General features: G+C 41.5%; 1 protein-coding gene across 3 annotated transcripts in view; it reads left to right on the top strand.

Moving 5' to 3' along the window:
* Positions 1-19,561, top strand: part of LOC131038932 (uncharacterized) — a 127,933-nt gene that overhangs the window by 81,825 nt on the left and 26,547 nt on the right. For 2 of the 3 annotated variants that reach the window (XM_057971537.2, XM_057971538.2), the window contains one exon: positions 16,762-16,935. The exons of the other annotated variant lie outside the window; for it this stretch is intronic. In XM_057971537.2, the coding sequence (XP_057827520.2) occupies positions 16,762-16,935 (174 nt within the window). The remainder of the gene's footprint in view (positions 1-16,761; positions 16,936-19,561) is intronic. 3 annotated transcript variants of the gene reach the window in all.

Genomic DNA, 19,561 nt, shown 5'->3' with positions numbered 1-19,561 from the left:
AATTCATCCTCGCCATGCAAATATTCTTGCCAAAGGTCCCGACCTGCTGTACGTTCCTCACGAACATATTCCTGGAACCCGAGGCACAATTGGAATAGCAAACTGAATGGAGGCATAGGAGGATGACGAATTTTATACTGCATGCCTTCAAGGTATTGGTCTACGTGCTTCAAACCATCCTTCTAGCTGGAACGATTACGCTTGAAGCAGAACATGTTTGAATGGAATTGACCAACAAAACTCAGGTCCCTGGCGGAATATGTGATCCTATCCGTCCCTAGTCTTTCCTCCCAGTCTGGCTGTATCACTTCATCGGACAGGTCATTTTGCCATCCCGAGACCATTGATCGGAGGATCGTCTTGCCGAGTTCTTGCATGGTTTTAAGAATTGTCTCGCATGCATCATGTTCTTTATCAATGATTTCTCTTGTGTCATTCTTCATGGTGATAGTCCAGTACCATTCTTTGAAAATGTCAATCTCATGGGGATGCAGGATGTCGGAGAGTGTGGGGATTTGTGCCTGGGTCCAAAAGAGAGCTCTTACGAGGGGAAGAGTAGTGGCAGCCACTTCATGCATTCTAAGGGATTCCCTTTTCACCTCTAATAGCCCGACCAGGGTGGTCTCTCGATGGTGGGCCATCTCTTTTACTTCTTCAAGGATTCGTTCTCCCCTCCCTTTGATACCTTGTATCCATTCTCTGACGGCCCTTGCAGTATCCCATACTCCTTCAAATTCTATTGTGGTCCTCTGTGCCAATGCCGTCGGGGGAATGTGGGATTCGGAAGCATTGTGTAATGGTCTCAGGAGTTGATCGATGTATCCCTCGGTCTGCTCAGCACGAGCTCGATACATGTCCTTTTCAGCTGTTATTTCTTCAAGTTGCCTGAGTATGTTCTGTACTGAATCCTTGAATTCCTCCTTTTCCTGTTCCTTAGTGGCTTGTCCGATGGGGACAGTTGTGATGCTATAATTTGCCAATGTGATCTGATCTACTGGCTTGTCTACAGGCGGGGTGGCGATGTGAAGAATACGGTTCCTTTGCTCATCTTTGGTTATTTTGGAATATGCCTTGGGCTTTTTCTTCCCCTTGGTTTTAGCTTGATCTATACGTGAGAAGATGTCCTCCAAATCGATGGGTGGCTTTGTGGCGGCCTTGCGCTGGGCTCGGGCAATTAACCATTCTTGAGGTATAGTCTGGGTTGATGCTATGGTTAAGTTTGCACTCTGTTCTTTGACGTTTTCAGCCGTTTCATCACAAATTTGCAGCTGTTCCGCTATAGGAGTAGAGGAGGTGCTGAGTTCTTTGCTTGCAACCGAGTTTTCCCCCACTTCACTGAACAATTGCCCGGTGCCTTCGTGTGACGGTTGCTCTTTAGTCTTTTCAGGCCCGTGGGTATTATCTGTTTTTTGCTCTCCTTCAACAGTGGAGTCATCCTTGGTAGTGTTATGAAGCAGCAATTCATGGCGGCTCTGTTGGGTGGGTTCATGTACTTCGATCCCCTGATTGGATAGAATCTCTCCTTCCTCAATTTGGTTATGTGGTTTAGCTGATCCAATTACTCTTAGCTCGGCGTCCAGCATGTCGGATGCGGGAGGATCATCAGCTCCAAATGCATCGATGTCACTCTGGGAAGGAGCAGGTATATAATCCAATTCTACTACATCGTCGGACGAACTGGGGTCCTTTGACGATGAAGTGACCTCTGGTCTCCTAATGAGAATCTTTTCCCTTCTTGTTCTCTTGGACGTCCGAGTTCCTTTGCTGACCTTAGCCTTCTTCCTTTTCTCAAGCTTTTCAATCTTAGGTGCACTGGAAGTTCCCTCATCTCCGAAGGACTGAAAATCAAGGTTATCCTTTAAGTGGTAAGTGAACTGGACTCCTTCATGAATTAGTCACTCAATCTGCTGATGCAACCATTGGTCAGTATATCTTCCTGGGGCTGCCATGACTGCCTCAAAATCAGTGATCGGGTCCTGCGACCAATCAACGCCTGGCAAAAGATGCCTTACTGCCTCAAATTCCCAGACTTGCAGGCAATTTCCTAAATCTGCGAGTTGATCTGGGACCCGACAATATTCATAGAGTCGCATTTGCTGCACGCTCAGCCTTGAATATTCACGCCTTCGGACCTCATAGTCATCAGAGCAGTTTTTCCAATAATCTTCAATTGATTCTTTTGCTCTGTATCACCTGCCATAGGCTCTCTTCGCCAGATTGTCATGATCGAAGCATTTCCTTGGAAAATGCTCCTGTAGGCCATAGGAGGCCAACTCTGCAAAGGATTCCTCCGTCTGGGATGGGGTCTTTAGATGGACATCTTGGTTGCCTATAATCATGGGGAATGCAAATCCAGCTTGCTTGCTATCTCTAAGTAAGCTACCGGCCGGACGTGACTGCCTTGCGACCTCCATGAGAACTATCTTGTCGGTTGGGTACCGTGGAAGCCGGAGAGGGGCACCATCGAAGCCAGCTATCCGGATGTAGGAGAACCTTGGGAACTAGATGAACCAGGCTTCGTATCTCTATACTAGAATAGTAGCTTGCTCCGAGAGCCTTATGTGTAATCCTCCCTGCATAAGCTTGACTAAGTGCATTGTGAAGGCGTCATTGACGTGCTCATACTGGCCAACTGCATAGGCCGGGCTGTTCTTTTCCCTCTGAGCTATATCCTGATAGTGTAGCTGTGGGTAACAATTGTATACTTTTACTTGATCAGGTCCATTCCCGATTTGACCTTTCATTATCAAACCTGGCAGCGGTTGGTTCCTGGCGAACATGTAGACTAAATAGGATGTCATAGTGAAGTACTTCTTTGCCTCAAGTTTGATCAGCTGGATGTGGATATTGTCGCTTATGATCTGGGCCCAATCAAACTTGGATTTCCCAGTGAAGACCTGTTCTGTGAAGTAAAACATCCATTCTTCAAAGTAGTTGGATTTGGGGAGTCCCATAACCTTGCTGAGCAATGTGACCATGTCCCCATGCTCATTGTGAAAGTCACTTCTTGGGGTCTTTTTCCCAATTCTGACGCTTGGAGGTCTTCTCTCCCTGTACCACTCTTCATTGATCAGTTTTCTGCATCTGGCAAGATTCATATCATACGCCCCCTGCGCTTCATCTATAGTCGTGGCTATGGGATTGTTTGGGAAGGGAATATCAAATGCGTTGCCAATGGCCTCAGGAGTGAAGTTAGCGAGGACCATGTCCTCGAGGAGCACCAATCTGGAACTTGGTTGGTAATGCCGGGCGGCCTCCACTACTAACTCATAGTTTTGCACTGCTGGGGGAAATCCTGCTGCTTGGGCGATGCCACTTTCCATCATCTGCCTAGGCCTGCCATAGGCATTAGGGGAGAAGACTCGGCTTCTGAAATCTTGGATATCAATATGGCCTAGGTTAGTATCACCGACATTGTCCCAGACACTCTGAACTTTTGACTCCCTCAGTCCCGCTCTTTGATACTGGTATTTCATCCTTTCGACTCTGCGAGGGATATCTGATTTGGATGCTCATGATGTCTCGGCTGTAGCAGGCATCTTTGATGATTCTACCGCCGATTTAGGCATTTATCCTGCACAACCGGATGCGGATTACGAGGCGATGAAAAGGAAGTAAAGCGGGTTAGATAAAGTATATACCAGCATACCAAGATCAATTCAAAAATCAAATTGAAAGAACAACATGATATTGTTAGCCGAAAGCTTGATTGATTTAAACATGAATATTTATGAAGCTTTTCAATTGCGGATTTACACTTAGGCATTAATTTAAAAATGGATAAAGCTTGAGAAATTTTCCTAAGTTTGAAAATGCATTTTCTAACTAATTCTTAGGAGCAAGTTCTGATTTCAATCGCTTTGCATGATGCCTTACAAACGGAAAAAGATGCGATTTTGAAGACTTAAGCATTTTAATCAATTTTTTGCATAGACATCCATCCAATTTGTAAATATTTCAGATGATCGAGAGAGGTAAAGCGTACTTACCTGGTGAAAATGAATGGCAAAAAATTGCATGATTTGCAAATTTGAATGGGAGAGCTCTGCAATTTTTTGAATTTTAATGGTTAACTTTTAATCCAAATTTTTGTGCCCATGGTTTGAAAGGTAAATGCAGATTTAAACACTTGGACATAGCGATTTTTACCTTGGCGATTCTGGTGATTTTGACTTTCAATACTTTAAAGAAGAATTATGGTGGTACCTTCAAATGGCGAATTTCGGAGGACGAGGCGTCTTTGCAAGTTTACTCTTCTAGAAATCGCGGTTTCGACCCTACGCGAAGTTTCAGCGAAGGAGAAAGGAGTCCGTGGGAAACATTTACTGCACTATTTGCCTCAAAATCGTGAACCCTTGCAAACTTCGAGGTTTTCCCTCTATTTTCAAGCTTTACCCTTTCACGTGTTTTTCTTAAATCGCTATTTTCAGTAGTTGAAGCTGCTTTGCAAGGTCACACTTTCACGCGATTTCTCCTACCACGCATTTTTGGCACTTAGGTTGATTTCGCCAGTTAATGAAAAATCACGATTTTCATGGATGGCGAATTTCGGCATTTCTAAGGTACCTGCAAACTTTAAAACTTGGCCGTTTACCCTTCCATGGCAAACTTCGGGGTTTTGATGATTCCTTTCAACCTTTTAAATCCTTGCGATTTTCCTCCATTGCACGAAGTTCGGCGATTGGGCGCGTTTTGGCAACTTCGGACCTTTCTCACGTTTTGCTAATTTCGACCCTTTTGGCCATTTTGCAAACTTTCTCCTTTTGACATTTCGGCCTAAAGGTCCGAATTTCGGCCCTTTTGGCCATTTTGTCAACTTTCTCATTTTCTTTCATTTCGGCCTTAATGTCCGAATTTCGGCCCTTTTGGCCATTTTGTCAACTTTCTCATTTTCTTTCATTTCGGCCTTAAGGTCCGAATTTCGGCCCTTTTGGCCATTTTGTCAACTTTCTCATTTTCTTTCATTTTGGCCTTAAGGTTCGAATTTCGGCCCTTTTGGCCATTTTGTCAACTTTCTCATTTTCTTTCATTTTGGCCTTAAGGTCCGAATTTCGGCCCTTTTGGTTGAAAGGTGCGAGCTTTGGCACTTGGGCGTGTTTAAGGCTTTCACCCCTCCTTTACCTTCCGGATGGCGAAAATCGACATTCATACAAATCATGCAAACTTCTAAAAACATCATGTAATCTCTCCCATTATTCTTATGCGAAAATTGGCGTCTTTGGGTCCTCATGTGACCTTCAAATGCTTTATCCCTTACTTGGCGGACTTCGCCAGTTTCTATCATCCCACGCCTATTTAAGGCGATTTCACAAGCTTGAACAATCTCTTGGAATTCGTGCCCGAGGGTTCAACTGACCATACGGATCATCAACTCCTTCGCTCAACATCATCCTCTCACGGACTGATTGCAGGTTCGCTTGAAAGGATGCGAGAGGCTCTGCGCGAAACTCAACAGGGCGAAGACGGAAATGCCCAAAAAAGGAAGGGGGACCCTGTCGGCGACAGGGAGCGTGTGCAACGCACAACAAAACCCCCTAGCAACAAGACGAGCTTTGTACTTGTCAAGGGTTTCGTCAACTTTGTACTTAACTTTATACACCCAAGGCACCAATAAACCCTCAACAAATCTCTCTAGAAATAAGGTGTCACCTCTTTAAATGCAATCGCCCCCTTTTGGTATTGTACGACCAACAAAGGGGAAGGGATGGCTAGCAAAGGCAACCAATGAATCACTGGAATCTGCAACCCAACCCTTTCTCTATTTTGTCCTCAAATCTACTCATGAATTCTCCTAATATCTCTAGTGAAATAATCTCAAATGAAGCACAAGTGTGATTCTTGGATGAAACAAGGAACAAATCTTCCAAATTAGATCTCTCACTAATGTAGAGGATGTTCCTTGCAATGGTTTTCGTCCTCACAAAGCTTTAGGAATGAACAAGTCAGTCCAGCCAAATTTGTTTGTAAAATATTATCCAAGCATACGCAAACGAGCTCAAAAAATGTCTTTTATAAGCTCCCAAAACCCCATGCCCAGCCAAGAGGTTACTTCTGAATTTAATTAAAAACTCCTTATGTCTCCCTAGTGTTGGCACCCACCCCAATAAGGTTACTTTATTTAATATTTTTCAATTTGTGCTTTTAATTTAACTTTGGGCACCCTTATAGTTAAATATTAAATAATTAAAAAACAATAAAGTTAAATATTTAATTTAACTTTATAAGTTAACATTATTTAAATTAAATACATTGGATCACATTAAAACCCATAATATCAACATCCAATGCATCCCACCAACATTCTCAAAATAGAAATATTGTCGACTGACCAAGTTAGTGTCCAACCTGTTACTAAAAATTAACCACTACAGAAAAGGGTGTTATGCACATCTCAACCACCTGAGCTCAATAAAACACCTGGCACTGCTACAAGCTGGATCAAATTGTCATTGTGAGTCCCCCTAACCCTAACTCATTAGCTTATAGGAATGCACTCCCCATGCTTATTCCCTATATAGGAAAGGAGGTTGGAAGGGTCTAGCAGTGAACCTTATAATGATTCTATTGTTATTATTACTATTCGTCAAGGAATTCCCTTCACCATAATGATTTTGAGTAGGCCTAGAAACATTCAGATTCTGTATGGTCTGTATTAGCTAAGCCATTATATTTTTCATCTGTTTTTGCCCTTGAATAATGGCATTAAACCATGCATCTTCTTTTTCTTTTTCTCTGCCATAAACTATTGTATTTCTAGATCTTGGTGCTCACACGAATGTTCTAGTGATTGAGCATTTCTTCTCTCTCTAATAGTATTTGTATTGTCTATCATTGCAATGCATGAGGTATTCTTTGCATCAAACTATTAGCTTCTCTACAACCTGGCAAGATCACTAGCTCTAATACCATTGTAATGTCTCAAATTGAAAAAAATTCAATTTTTATTTTCATAATGAACAAACATGAAAATTAAACACCTTTTAATCACCAAGGGCCCAATGTAAACAAGGTGAGAGCATATGGTGAAAAGGTTAGAATGATATTATAATAAAATGCTTGTTGCTGTCAAGCTACACAACTCAACATTGCAATTGTTATAAAATTTGGAACAAAACGCTTATTCTAGCAGCAAGTCTTCTAGATTAATTATAAACAAAAACCTAAAAGTAATTGAAGCTTGTTTTGACAGCAATCCTTCCAACATAAATTACAATTTTAATATTAAATTTGGCAGTGAATTGCATAGATTAGCATTAGGATATTAGAAATGAAATAAATTTAGCGATGTCATGGTGGCATAGCCATCTGTTGTCAGCGTAAAATGTCTATTGTTATGTTTGATAATATTTGTTATCTGCCAATGTATTAATTGTTTGTGTTTAGTGGGTTGTCACTCTCAGGTAGTTAATGTGTCGGTTGGTTGACGATTGTGTACCTCTTGGCAACCATCGGGTCCTTTTAAATATGTCGTGTACCGCCAAGGAAGGGGGTACAGTATAGTCAGGTGAATTGTAATCTTTGGTTGACCATCTCTGGTCTTCTTCTCTGTAATAATTGCATGTGCAAATAAAGATATTTTATTGTTTCTGGTCTGCATTGTCATGTATATTATTATGTCTTGTATTTAATTTATCAGATATAGCAGCAAACATTTTGGTGTCATTGCCGGGGAGAAATCGGGTCAGTCTTGAGCGATTCATGCCTGTAGACCCCAATAAAGGTGAGAAGAAGCCATAAGGTGGTCAAGACCAAGCGATTAGGTGATCAGTCGACGCTCGGCTAGAGGGAGCACAGGGACAAGTCAGAGCCTGGAAGTACCCAGAGTGTTGGGACATTGGAGGTGGATGTGTAAAGGACATGCGCATGGCCGAGAGTGCAAGGAAAGCACTGAAACGTAGTGGTCACCACAATTCACCTAGGTTTGGCACACTTGGAAGTACTCAGAGTGTTGGGGACGCTGAAGGTGGACGTGTAGAGGACGCGCACATGGTCGAGAGTGTAGGGAAAGCATCAGAATGTAGCGGTCGAAATAGTCCACCCAGGTCTGACACAAGGGAGTAAGCAAGCGAGAAACCAATTCGCATGAACTTGACCCTCGTCGAGGAATCGAGAATAGGGGGGCTTGAGGCAAAGACTCCAGGGAGGAGAGAGAATAGAAACGAAGGTGACCAAGGTGCGGAAGATGCAAAAGGTAGATGGATAGAGAGCTTGCGTGTGGTCGAGAGTGCAAGAGAGGCATTGGAATGCGGAGTATAAGACAATCCAATTTGGTCGAACACACACGGTACCTTCCAAGCAAGGACAATGCTGCACAACTAGAATACCCAGAAGCAGTGTTACAAGACTCTGCGAGTCTTGGCAAGACTCGCAGAGTCCAGAGGCGGGTCGCCCTTGCCAAGGCCCATGACCTCTAGACTCAGACTCGGCCTCGACCGAGTCTGGCCGAGTTTTGGCAGACTCGCCAAGTCTGTCAAACTTGGCAGACTCGCCGAGTCCCGTGTGTCAAACTCTGCTACGCAAGCAAAAAACAATAAGTTAAAAAAATTAAAAAAATGACATAAGTGACGATGGCAGAGGAGGCTAGAGCACGAGGAGACCCATTGGAGGACCTCGAGGATGATGTGGATGAGGATATGGATGTCACTGAGCATGAGCTTGAGCCTCAGACACAGGCAAAGATCATGGCTGATGCAGTCAAGGTAGGGAGATCCAATGAAGGACATCCCCGCCTTGCAGCCTATAACACAAAACAAAACACCATGCAAGATACTGGCAACCAGTATGGATCACAAGATATAACCAGTAACGGATAAATCCATCATTACAACCATTTAAAGAATTACATAAGCCTTCGGCAACTACACATGCTGGACCGCAACCCAAGATTACAAAACAATCCATACAACACATATCTAAGATCCGCAGATTTTCTGCTCAACAAATGGGTCTCCGATAACAGTCCGCACTGATCTGAACCTCAGTCCCTTCGGACTTCAATCCCCCCGGACCAGAGTCTCTCCAGAAACTACACGTTCACTCGATCTCTTCTTCCTCCGACCTCTGTCCTGCAAAATGAATCTCTAAACTTTCCCTTTATACCATCCGCAAGCAATAACAACTCGATCAAGTCGGCCAAAGACCAACCGGTTCATGATGAAACGTGTAAACGATAACATGTTGGCCCAAATCACCAATAACATCTTCAAATGCATAAAACTTCACGCGGTCCTCTGGAAACATTGAACAAGGCCCAAAACAACATCGCTCAGCGATCCGCAAGTTACGGAAACCACCCGCAACTCGATTCATCTTCGCTCCATACACTGCAAAACCAACCGGTAAGAACATACCAATACCGGGCCAATATTGGGATCGATGTCTCAGCAGGATCAAATCCAAATGCTGGTTTGAACTACTCTGGTGCTCTTGCATCAATGGCTACAGAACGTTCCAGGACCTATCTTAGGCGCACATGTAGGACAGTTGCGAGGTCGACTGATATTGGCTCCTTTGAGCCTTAGACTTCTAGGGTCTAGCTTTTATGTTGAACTTGATGTATGTTTTGAACTTTTGATGACATAGATTCATATTCCATGAATTCTGTAGACATTTTCTAATGTGTTATTTAGTTTAGCTTATTTCCTTCAACACAAGCCTAAAATTTGCATTTATACTTATGTGATCAATGTAAACTTGTGTATGTGCTTCTATTTGATGAGAGTATTGTGTCTTTAATGCTTATTTATTTAAAAAATGCATGAAAGAAGTTTAAAATCGTTAAAAATCTTTGAATTTCTTGGGTTTTTCAATTTGCCGAGTCTCGGCGCCGAGTCCAAGTTCGAGTCAAAAATCAGCTTGCCAAGTCCGAGGCTTGTAACTATGCCCAGGAGAGGAAAAAACTCTCGAAGTTCATAGGAGATGGATCAAAAGACCTTGTACGACATTGTAAGACACATATAACGATATGGGAGGTGAGTGGCCAAGGCGACCACGATTATTGGTTGAAGGCATTTCCCGCCACCCTTCGAGGAATTGCTATTGACTGGTACACAAACCTAGATGCTAAGGACAAGGCCGGGTGGAGTGAGTTGAAGAAGGCATTCGAAGAGGAGTTCAAACTCCTGAGGGATGACAACGAGATCATGGCCGAAATCTATAATACCAAGCAAGGGAAAAATGAGAGTGTACACGCTTACAACCGTAGGCTCAAAGAGTTGCTTAACAAGATGGAACACTAGCCGGTTGACGGGTTAAAGAAGAGGTGGTTCACTGAGGGATTGATCCCCTCGCTGCGCAAGAAGGTAAAGGTAGTGCCTCTGTCCTCATATGCCGATGCTTACAATCGGGCAATGGACATCGAGAGTGAAAAGAAAACATCCTCCTGAGGGAAGAGGAAGACTGATGATGAGAGCACCAAAGCTAGCAGTGATGAAGAATCCAAAACCATATAGGCCCTTTGATGGGATATGTTGAGAATGATGAAAGAATTGAAGGCTTATAAAGGAACCAATAAAGAAAGTAATGAACTATGGTGTACTGAGTGCAAAATTGAGGGGCACACGAAAGATAATTGTCCTAAAAAGACATTCCAGGACCTATACACTTCGCTCCATACACTGCAAAACCAACCGGTAAGAACATACCAATACCGGGCCAATATTGGGATCGATGTCTCGGCGGGATCAAATCCAAATGCTGGTTTGAACTACTCTGGTGCTCTTGCATCAATGGCTACAAAACGTTCCAGGACCTATCTTAGGCGCACATGTAGGACAGTTGTGAGGTCGACTGATATTGGCTCCTTTGAACCTTAGACTTCTAGGGTCTAGCTTTTATGTTGAACTTGATATATGTTTTGAACTTTTGATGACATGGATTCATATTCCATGAATTTTGTAGACATTTTCTAATGTGTTATTTAGTTTAGCTTATTTCCTTCAGCGCAAGCCTAAAATTTGCATTTATACTTATGTGATCAATGTAAACTTGTGTATGTGCTTCTATTTGATGAGAGTATTGTGTCTTTAATGCTTATTTATTTAAAAAATGCATGAAAGAAGTTTAAAATCGTTAAAAATCTTTGAATTTCTTGGGTTTTTCAATTTGCCGAGTCTCGGCGCCGAGTCCGAGTCCGAGTCAAAAATCAGCTTGCCAAGTTCGAGGCTTGTAACTATGCCCAGGAGAGGAAAAAAATCTCGAAGTTCATAGGAGATGGATCAAAAGACCTTGTACGACATTGTAAGACACGTATAATGATATGGGAGGCTAGTGGCCAAGACGACCACGATTATTGGTTGAAGGCATTTCCCGCCACCCTTCGGGGAATTGCTATTGACTGGTACACAAACCTAGATGCTAAGGACAAGGCCGGGTGGAGTGAGTTGAAGAGTTCAAACTCCTGAGGGATGACAACGAGATCATGGCCAAAATCTATAACACCAAGCAAGGGAAAAATGAGAGTGTACGCGCTTACAACCGTAGGCTCAAAGAGTTGCTTAACAAGATGGAACACTAGCCGGTTGATGGGTTGAAGAAGAGGTGGTTCATTGAGGGATTGATCCCCTCGCTGCGCAAGAAGATAAAAGTAGTGCCTCCGTCCTCATATGCCGATGCTTACAATCCAGCAATGGACATCGAGAGTGAAAACAAAACATCCTCCTGAGGGAAAAGGAAGATTGATGATGAGAGCACCAAAGGTAGCAGTGATGAAGAATCCAAAACCATATAGGCCCTTTGATGGGATATGTTGAGAATGATGAAAGAATTGAAGGCTTATAAAGGAACCAATAAAGAAAGTAATGAACTATGGTGTACTGAGTGCAAAATTGAGGGGCACACGAAAGATAATTGTCCTAAAAAGACGTTTTGTGAGATTTGCCAGGTGATGGGTCACTCAATAAAGGAGTGTCCATATAATTTGAAGACTAGAAGTACGCAAGTACTCTTCACACAGGGAGAGTCTAGCACATCGAAACCACAAATGTATCGCCTGGTGGCAATGGAAATCAATGAGGGCAAAACCAAATACAGTACGACTCTAGAGGATGTCCTATCATACAATGTTGACAATGTAGTGAATGGGGACACTTTGCGAGAGACTACCAGAATAAGAAAGACAACATACAACTATTGTGCAAATGGTGTGGACCCAGGAATCATGAAGACACCAACTGCCCGAAGCAAAAGGCCATTAATATGCTGGATGTAGAGGAACAAGTCAAGGCAGTTCTAGCAATCACGAGAGCACAAATGAAGAAGGCGATGTACCCGGACACTTGCATGGAGAAGGAACAACTCTGAGAAGCTAGAGCCTAAGTAGAACAAGTGTTGGCGAAGGAACGAGTAACCTCCAATGGAACTGTAGGTACGTCATTGCGGGAGTGAAAGAGGAACATAATTCAATAGGTGCTACAGACAACCATACCCATCAAGGTGGTAGACCTTCTTCAAACTATGCCTCAACTAAGAATGGCAATTGCCAGCACAGTCATCCAGAAACAATGTAAGCCACAAGAGGAGGAATTGATGGGGAAAGCACCATGCAAAGGGAACGAGGCCAATGATCCAACATTGTTGATGGTGAGCATTTGGAGGAGGCCAACTGTCGTCGAGATGGAAATAATGGGCTAAAAATTGACAAACACCATCGTCAACAAGGGCTCGGGAGTTAATGTGCTGTCGGAGGACACTTGGAAATGTCTGGGGAAGCCAACACTTTGGCCGCCAACCTTCCATATAGTAGGTGCTGACCAATATGGTGTCAAGCCATTGGGAATATTGATGGCACAAGAAGTAATGATTGGGACACAACAATTTTTCGTGGACTTCTTAGTCATCCCGTTGCAGAAGAAGGCGTATGATGCACTCCTTGGGAGGATATGGTTGATTACTGCCAAGGCAAATCATAATTGGAAGTAGAACACACTCTCGATCAAGAGTGATGGAAGGAAGCATGCCATTGACTTGAGGAACCAGGCGGTGAGTGAAGAATTGGCATCCTCCGACTTTGAGTTCGAGGGTGGAGAGTTAGGTATGGACGAAGGGTGGAAAGGTATGGAACCCAACTATGAAGGGTTGCTCAAACTAGAAGATTGCTTTGAAGGTGAGACGAGTTCCTTGAATGGACTATTCCACTAGCAAATGGAGGACTGCAAGGTATTTTCACCAACATGTAATTTTCTTAAAGCTACAACTCTCGGTGAAGAGCAAAAATGAAAGCATATAAAGTTATGAAGGATACATCTGATAGTACGAAGAGCAAAATATGTAATGTGGAGTGTATAGCTACTTATGAAGGAAAATTAACGCCACAAGAAATTCATGGAGAAATTCATACTCCCAACTTCCTTGTACGACAGTTTCAAGTTGCACCCATACGATAGTTTCATTTTGCATTTGTACGACATTGTGTATAGCAATTTCAGGTTGCACCCGTACTACAGTCTCATTTTGCACCTGTATGACGACATTGTGTACGACATCTTGCACCTGTACTGACTCCTTACTATTTTGCACCAAGGTACTTATGAAGGAAAATCAATGTCAAGGGTATTTATGGATAATCTCATACTCCCAACTTGTACGATAGTTTCAGGTTGCACCCATAAGACAATTTCACTTTGCATCTGTACGACATTGTGTATGGCAGTTTTAGGTTGCACTTGTATGATAGTCTCATGTTGCACCTGTACGACATTGCGTACGACATCTTGCAACCGTACGGACTCCATACTGTTTTGCACCATGGCAGCTCGTTTCATTCCACACCATATGACAATTTTCCACCATACAACAATGTTATGTTCTTCTTGTACGACACATCTTTGGCCACTCCGTATGGTGGTGGCATGTAACCATACGGTCATGTCCATTGAATTCCGTATGGCAAGGTGGTCATTTTCACGTTGGGCAAGTTATTCTTAAACATGTAGGACAGTCTGGCATCTATCACATACAGCATAACTATCACGTATGACATTCATCATGTATGACGTCCCCATTTTTTGTACACCCATCCCATCCTCATGTGCAGACCTTATAGGGACTTTTTCCCATATGGGCAACAGTCAACCCGTGTGTTCAACATTTTACTTGTAGAGTACGATATTCAAGTGTACACACTGTGCGACATCTAAAATCTCATTTTGTATGGCATCACAGGTCCACTCATCCCGTACAGTAGTCTATAGTTCTCTTTGGGCAACCTTTCTGTCACTTCGTACGACTTTGGCATTACCCCGTACGACGACTATGTGCTTCAGTTTGTATCATATGACAGTTTTCCACCGCACAAAGATCTCATGCCTTGTCCGTACAGTTATCCTTGGTTGTTCCTATGGGGTCAACTTTTGATTTTTTCGTACAACACTTTCTTGACCGGCTTAAAGACCCCATACGACATCATTGCTACATTGTGTGGATGCCATTCATCTCCGTACATATTATCTTGCATCATGTATGACACAATCAGCTACAACAGGACTTTCCCGTGCGGAAACAACACTCTTCCGTACGTGATGTCTATTAGGCTGTACGAGAAGGGCAAAAAAGCAGGTGTCAGGAGTGAAATCTCCATTTTCTGCCCTTCAACCTGTTGTGACCATTTCACACATCGCCCCATTGCAAATGGGGACCCCTACTTTTTGCTTTTTAGGGTATTGTCTGTTAGCCTTTGCATTTTGAGTGTCGCCAAGGGGATCACCTGGATAGCAAGTCCTGCTTGAGTGATGTCCTGATCCTGAAATTTGACTAAGTCTGGAATGTCCTGATCCTGAAATTTGACTAAGTCTGGAAACTGAAAAACCTCCAAAAACTAGATTTTGCAATATAACTCTTGGAGGTTTGAAACCACTCTCAAACATCCTGAAAGTATATATGGAATATAACTTAAAGTATAAGAAATACTTAAATGTTATATTCCATAAAATTATCCTGACGGAGAGTTCAAAAAGTCAAATTTCGCTCCCGACCCTTGCTGAGGGTCCAAAGTGAATTTCGCTCCTGACCCTCTCAGGAGGCCCAAGGCGAATCTTGCCCCTGACCCTCTTTGAAGGCCCAGGCGAAATTCTCAAAAACACCTTTTTTTGCAAAGTCAAAATGTTGTTCTATGATTGGAATGGATGTGAAAAGGCATGTTTTACCCTTTGAAGATAATTTGGATGGCGAACAAGTAGCAAACAAACTAGATAAGCAAAATTCGCTCCTGATCCTTGCTGAGGGCCCAGGGCGAAAAACCTAAAATTGAAATTTTTTTTTTCTCCAGAGGTGAACAAAGCTAAGCTTAGACATGGGTGTGAAATGACATTTGAATTGCCTTGAAGTTGGGTTGGATGGTTAGAAATGCAAATTTTGATGCCCAAAGGCAAATTCGCTCCTGACCCTTGTTGAGGGTCCAAGGCGAAAATTTTGAAAACTCTCATTTTACCTTGCAACAATGAAGCAAATTTGGATGGGATGGATAAGGAAGGACGTTGCCCAGTGATGAGTAAAAGTTTCAACGAAAAATGATAATGGATTGAGCCTAATTTGCAAAAATCGCTCCTGACCCTTGCGGAGGGTCCAGGGCAAAAATTCCTCTAAAGGCGTTATTTCTTTCAAGATTTTTGATGAAGTAGCTTGGGGGTGCAAGGAAATAGATCTTGGAAATTGCATTGAGAGTTCAACAATCAAGCTAAGGTGGATCACAACCTAAAATGAAAAAAATCGCTCCTGACCCTTGGAGAGGGTCCAGGGCGAAATCTACACTTCCACCTAAATTCCTCATGCAAAATGTCAAAATTTGAAGTGCAACACCTTAACTGGATATGAATTTACGCTCCAGGAGATTTTGGAGTCAAGATGCGAAATATTCAAGGCTAAAATTGGAAAATCGCTCCTGACCCTTGGAGAGGGTCCAGGGCAAAATCACTAGCAAGCTTCATTGAGACCTTGATCAAAATTGATATTTTCCAGTTTGCACTAAATCACCAAAATTGCTAAATTTGAGACATTTGGAAAATTAAAATTCGCATTAATTTAAAAAACATTTTGCATTTAATAAATTAATTTTAAGCCTTGAAATAATAAAAAAATCCACCTTGGAGGCACTAAAATTAAAAATACAAATTGAGCGCTCAAGAGCATTTATTTGCTTTTACAAGCAAGTCGGCCTCCTTTTAAGTGGGGTTTTATCTTATTTTATTATTAAAAACCTAGGTCGGCCTCATGGTTAAGTGGGGTGAGTGCTCTATATAAGAGAGGAGTGTTGTGGACAAATGCAAATCATTCATTCATTGTTTTAAATGCGAATTTGAGGAGCAAATTGGAGAGGCGAATTTCTTGCTAGATTGGAGGATAATTTCCAGATTTTGGAAGGTATTTGAAGGCGAAATTTTGCTAAGTGTTGGAGGCTAAGGAGGGTGGAGCTCTTTTGAAGACTAATGGAGGCGTAATTCATCCAAGGGAGGACTATAATCTAAGCCTTGTCCATCAAAATCCGGTCTTCTTTCATCATTTGTCAAGGTTTTGTAGTTAAGCATTCAAGGAGGAGGTATGAAGAATCATTTTGAAGTTCTTATTCAAGACTTATTGTGATCTCATTGCAATTTTGTAAAATCTAAGTCTTGAAAATCCAATTTCCATTCATAATTAATTTGAAAATGTATAATTCTTGATTTATCATGACTTTTTCAAATTAATATCTTAAGTTATACCTTTGAAAGGTCTTAAATTTCATGCTTTAAGGTTTTGATGCTCAAAGACTAACTTTAATATTTTGTGTAGGCATCAAATGGAGACCTCGGAGTTGGAAAATCAAGCCAGATCAAGGACGGTCTCCTCCAAGAAGATCGAGCAAGGATAAGGGCGACCTCCTCCAGTCTAGCATCGACAAGGACGACCTTCTTCCGTCAAACATCATCAGGAATGGCCTTCTCCAATCCAACATTCCAAGGCGAGGTACATCATCATCCTGCACATCAAAGACAAAAGAAGTCAGAGCAAGGGTTCGGTTAAGAAGCAGACAGTTTCAGAAGAGTTAATTAAAGCTAGCTTCTCAGCATCATTGAATTGGATATCTACCAAGTTGCAAGTGTTAGACAAGGTGGCATCCCAGTCATCACTTCTCCAGTTGGTTTGGTCCACCTCAGCATGTCCAGATTCAATGTACCTAACTCATGGGAGGTGGCACAAACTTCGATGTACCTACCCCAGCTATCCATTGGTCGAATATTCCAGAGAAGACATGTGTCCAATTAATACAATTATTTCATTGGTCAGAATTGAGTTTGTTGTAATAAACCCTAATTAGGGTTTTCATTGTAGAATCTTGGCCATTGAATTGTATTAAGGGCACTATATAAGCCCCGACTCTTCATTTTTGTGGAGGATAATAAGAGAGAGAGAGAGTAGTTAGAAGGTGAATAGTTAGTTAGTGAATAGTTAGTCAGTTGATAGAATAGCAATTAGAGTAGAATAGAAAGAGAAGGCAAAGATTGTTGCCAATATGTTGTTGTAAAGGACTTGTAAAACTTCATTGAAGAAATGGTGAAATTTATGGGTCGATTCAACAATTTGCATGGTCTCTATACTTCTCATATTTGATTTCATGTTATTAGATGAGTGGAAGAAAAGTGTTTGATTGATGGTGAAATTCGTATATCCATACTACTGGCAGTTTGTTGATTGCAGACTTGCCTTGTGTAGTCAACTAGAATCATTCAGCTTAAGTTTAACTTCAATTGTCGCTTCTTCATTGATATGCATCAGCCTGATGGTGTCTATGCCTGTAGTGATGATCTGAACATCATAAAGCTTTCCTTTGAAGATCGCACTAACCTTGTGGAGATGGTCCTGGGACGTCAAAACAAGACCTAGTTAGAATTTCATCAAAGATCATTCATTCCTCCTACATTCTTAGTGTTAGGATTAGATCCTTTCCTCGCCCTTGTCTTTTTTCCCTTTTTTCAAATCAAAGCTAGTAAAATCTTTTGTTCCAGCAATATTCAAAGCAAATCAGACGTTCAGTCATCAAGTGTAAGTCCCCTTGTGATTCCAGCAAATCACATCATACCACTGGTGCTTATCCACACGTAGAGATCCTACAACAAAGAACCTTGAAGTCATCCCGATTGATCCTTTTCGCGACATCTTCAGCATTCGGAGGCTTTATTCAAGAGAGGATAAGGTATCCTTTAGGTATTTTATTCTGTGTTTGGTCGTTTACAAAATACACATCAACACAACCCCACAAGGGGTGTTGCCCATTGACCATTTGATTTGGTAGGTACACTACAAGTTGGGGTCGTCCAGTCCAAGTCATTGTCTATCATTAGTCTTTCTGAATATTACTTGATGTTTACTTGTCGTCTAGAAGACAACTTTTGCTTTTGGGGGGGATGATGTAGTAGGCATAAAATGCCTATTGTTATGTTTGATAATATTTGTTATCTGCCAATGTACTAATTGTTTGTATTAAGTGGGTTGTCACTCTCGGGTAGTTAATCTGTCGGTTGGTTGACGGTTGTGTACCTCTCGGCAAATTATCAGGGCCTTTTAAATATGTTGTGTACTGCCAAGGAAGGGGGTACGGTATAGTCAGACAAATTATAATCCTTGGCTGACCATCTTTGGTCTTCTCTGTAATAATTGCATGGGCAAATAAAGATATATTTTACTGCTGTGTCCGGTCTGCATTGTCATGTATGTTATTATGTCTTTTATTTAATTTATCAGATATAGCAGCAAACACCATCTAAATTTACAATGCTACAATCAACCACTAATATTGTTTTTGGCAATAAACCATAGAAAATTACAACGCAATTGATAGCAAGAATATTTTATAATTTTTGGACAGAATATGCAATGTAAAAATTAATAATAAATATCAGCTGGAAATGGTCCAAATGCTGCAATATTACCAAGAATCCCCTATAATAAACAATTGTTAAGAGCATTTTTATGGACCAAAAAGGGCTCACTTATAAGTAGTATTTTCCCCAATGAACAACAGCTGAAGTAATGACGTACAACAGCCAAGGTAAGAAGAAATTAAGGCTTTATTTGGAGCGGCAACCTTTTAGAATTAAATCACAGCCTCTACCATAGGTATGATTGGCTGGCAGTTAATAATTATTCAGCTCCTTTTAAATGAAAATAAACAACAATTTTGTGTTACAACAAGGATATAGTATTGGTATGGCTAGCCAAGCAAATGGCCCAAAATAAATATTAAAAGATTTAATACTATAATTTTACATAAATAAATATTCTAAAATCATCTTAATTAGGTGCTAAAAACTTATCACAACCAAAATTTGTAAACTCTGCACACAAATTCACAAAATTCACACCAAACTGTGAAATATCATGAAAATTTCACAACTATAATAATTGAATCTAGAAAAAAATTTCTCATTGGTAATTTTTGAATGTAATTAACTCAAATGAATAGGAGGGTTCTCATAATCAAATCCATTCTTTGTTGTCTTAGAATAGAAATGGTGAACAATGTTCAATCTCAAGAGAATGAGTTTTGATAATATGAATTGGTAACTCTCTCCGTTGCTCTTATATAGGCTTT

This window comes from Cryptomeria japonica, chromosome 3 (genome assembly GCF_030272615.1).
Source record: "Cryptomeria japonica chromosome 3, Sugi_1.0, whole genome shotgun sequence".
Taxonomy (NCBI): Eukaryota; Viridiplantae; Streptophyta; class Pinopsida; order Cupressales; family Cupressaceae; genus Cryptomeria; species Cryptomeria japonica.
This window is presented reverse-complemented; position numbering and strand designations above follow the sequence as displayed.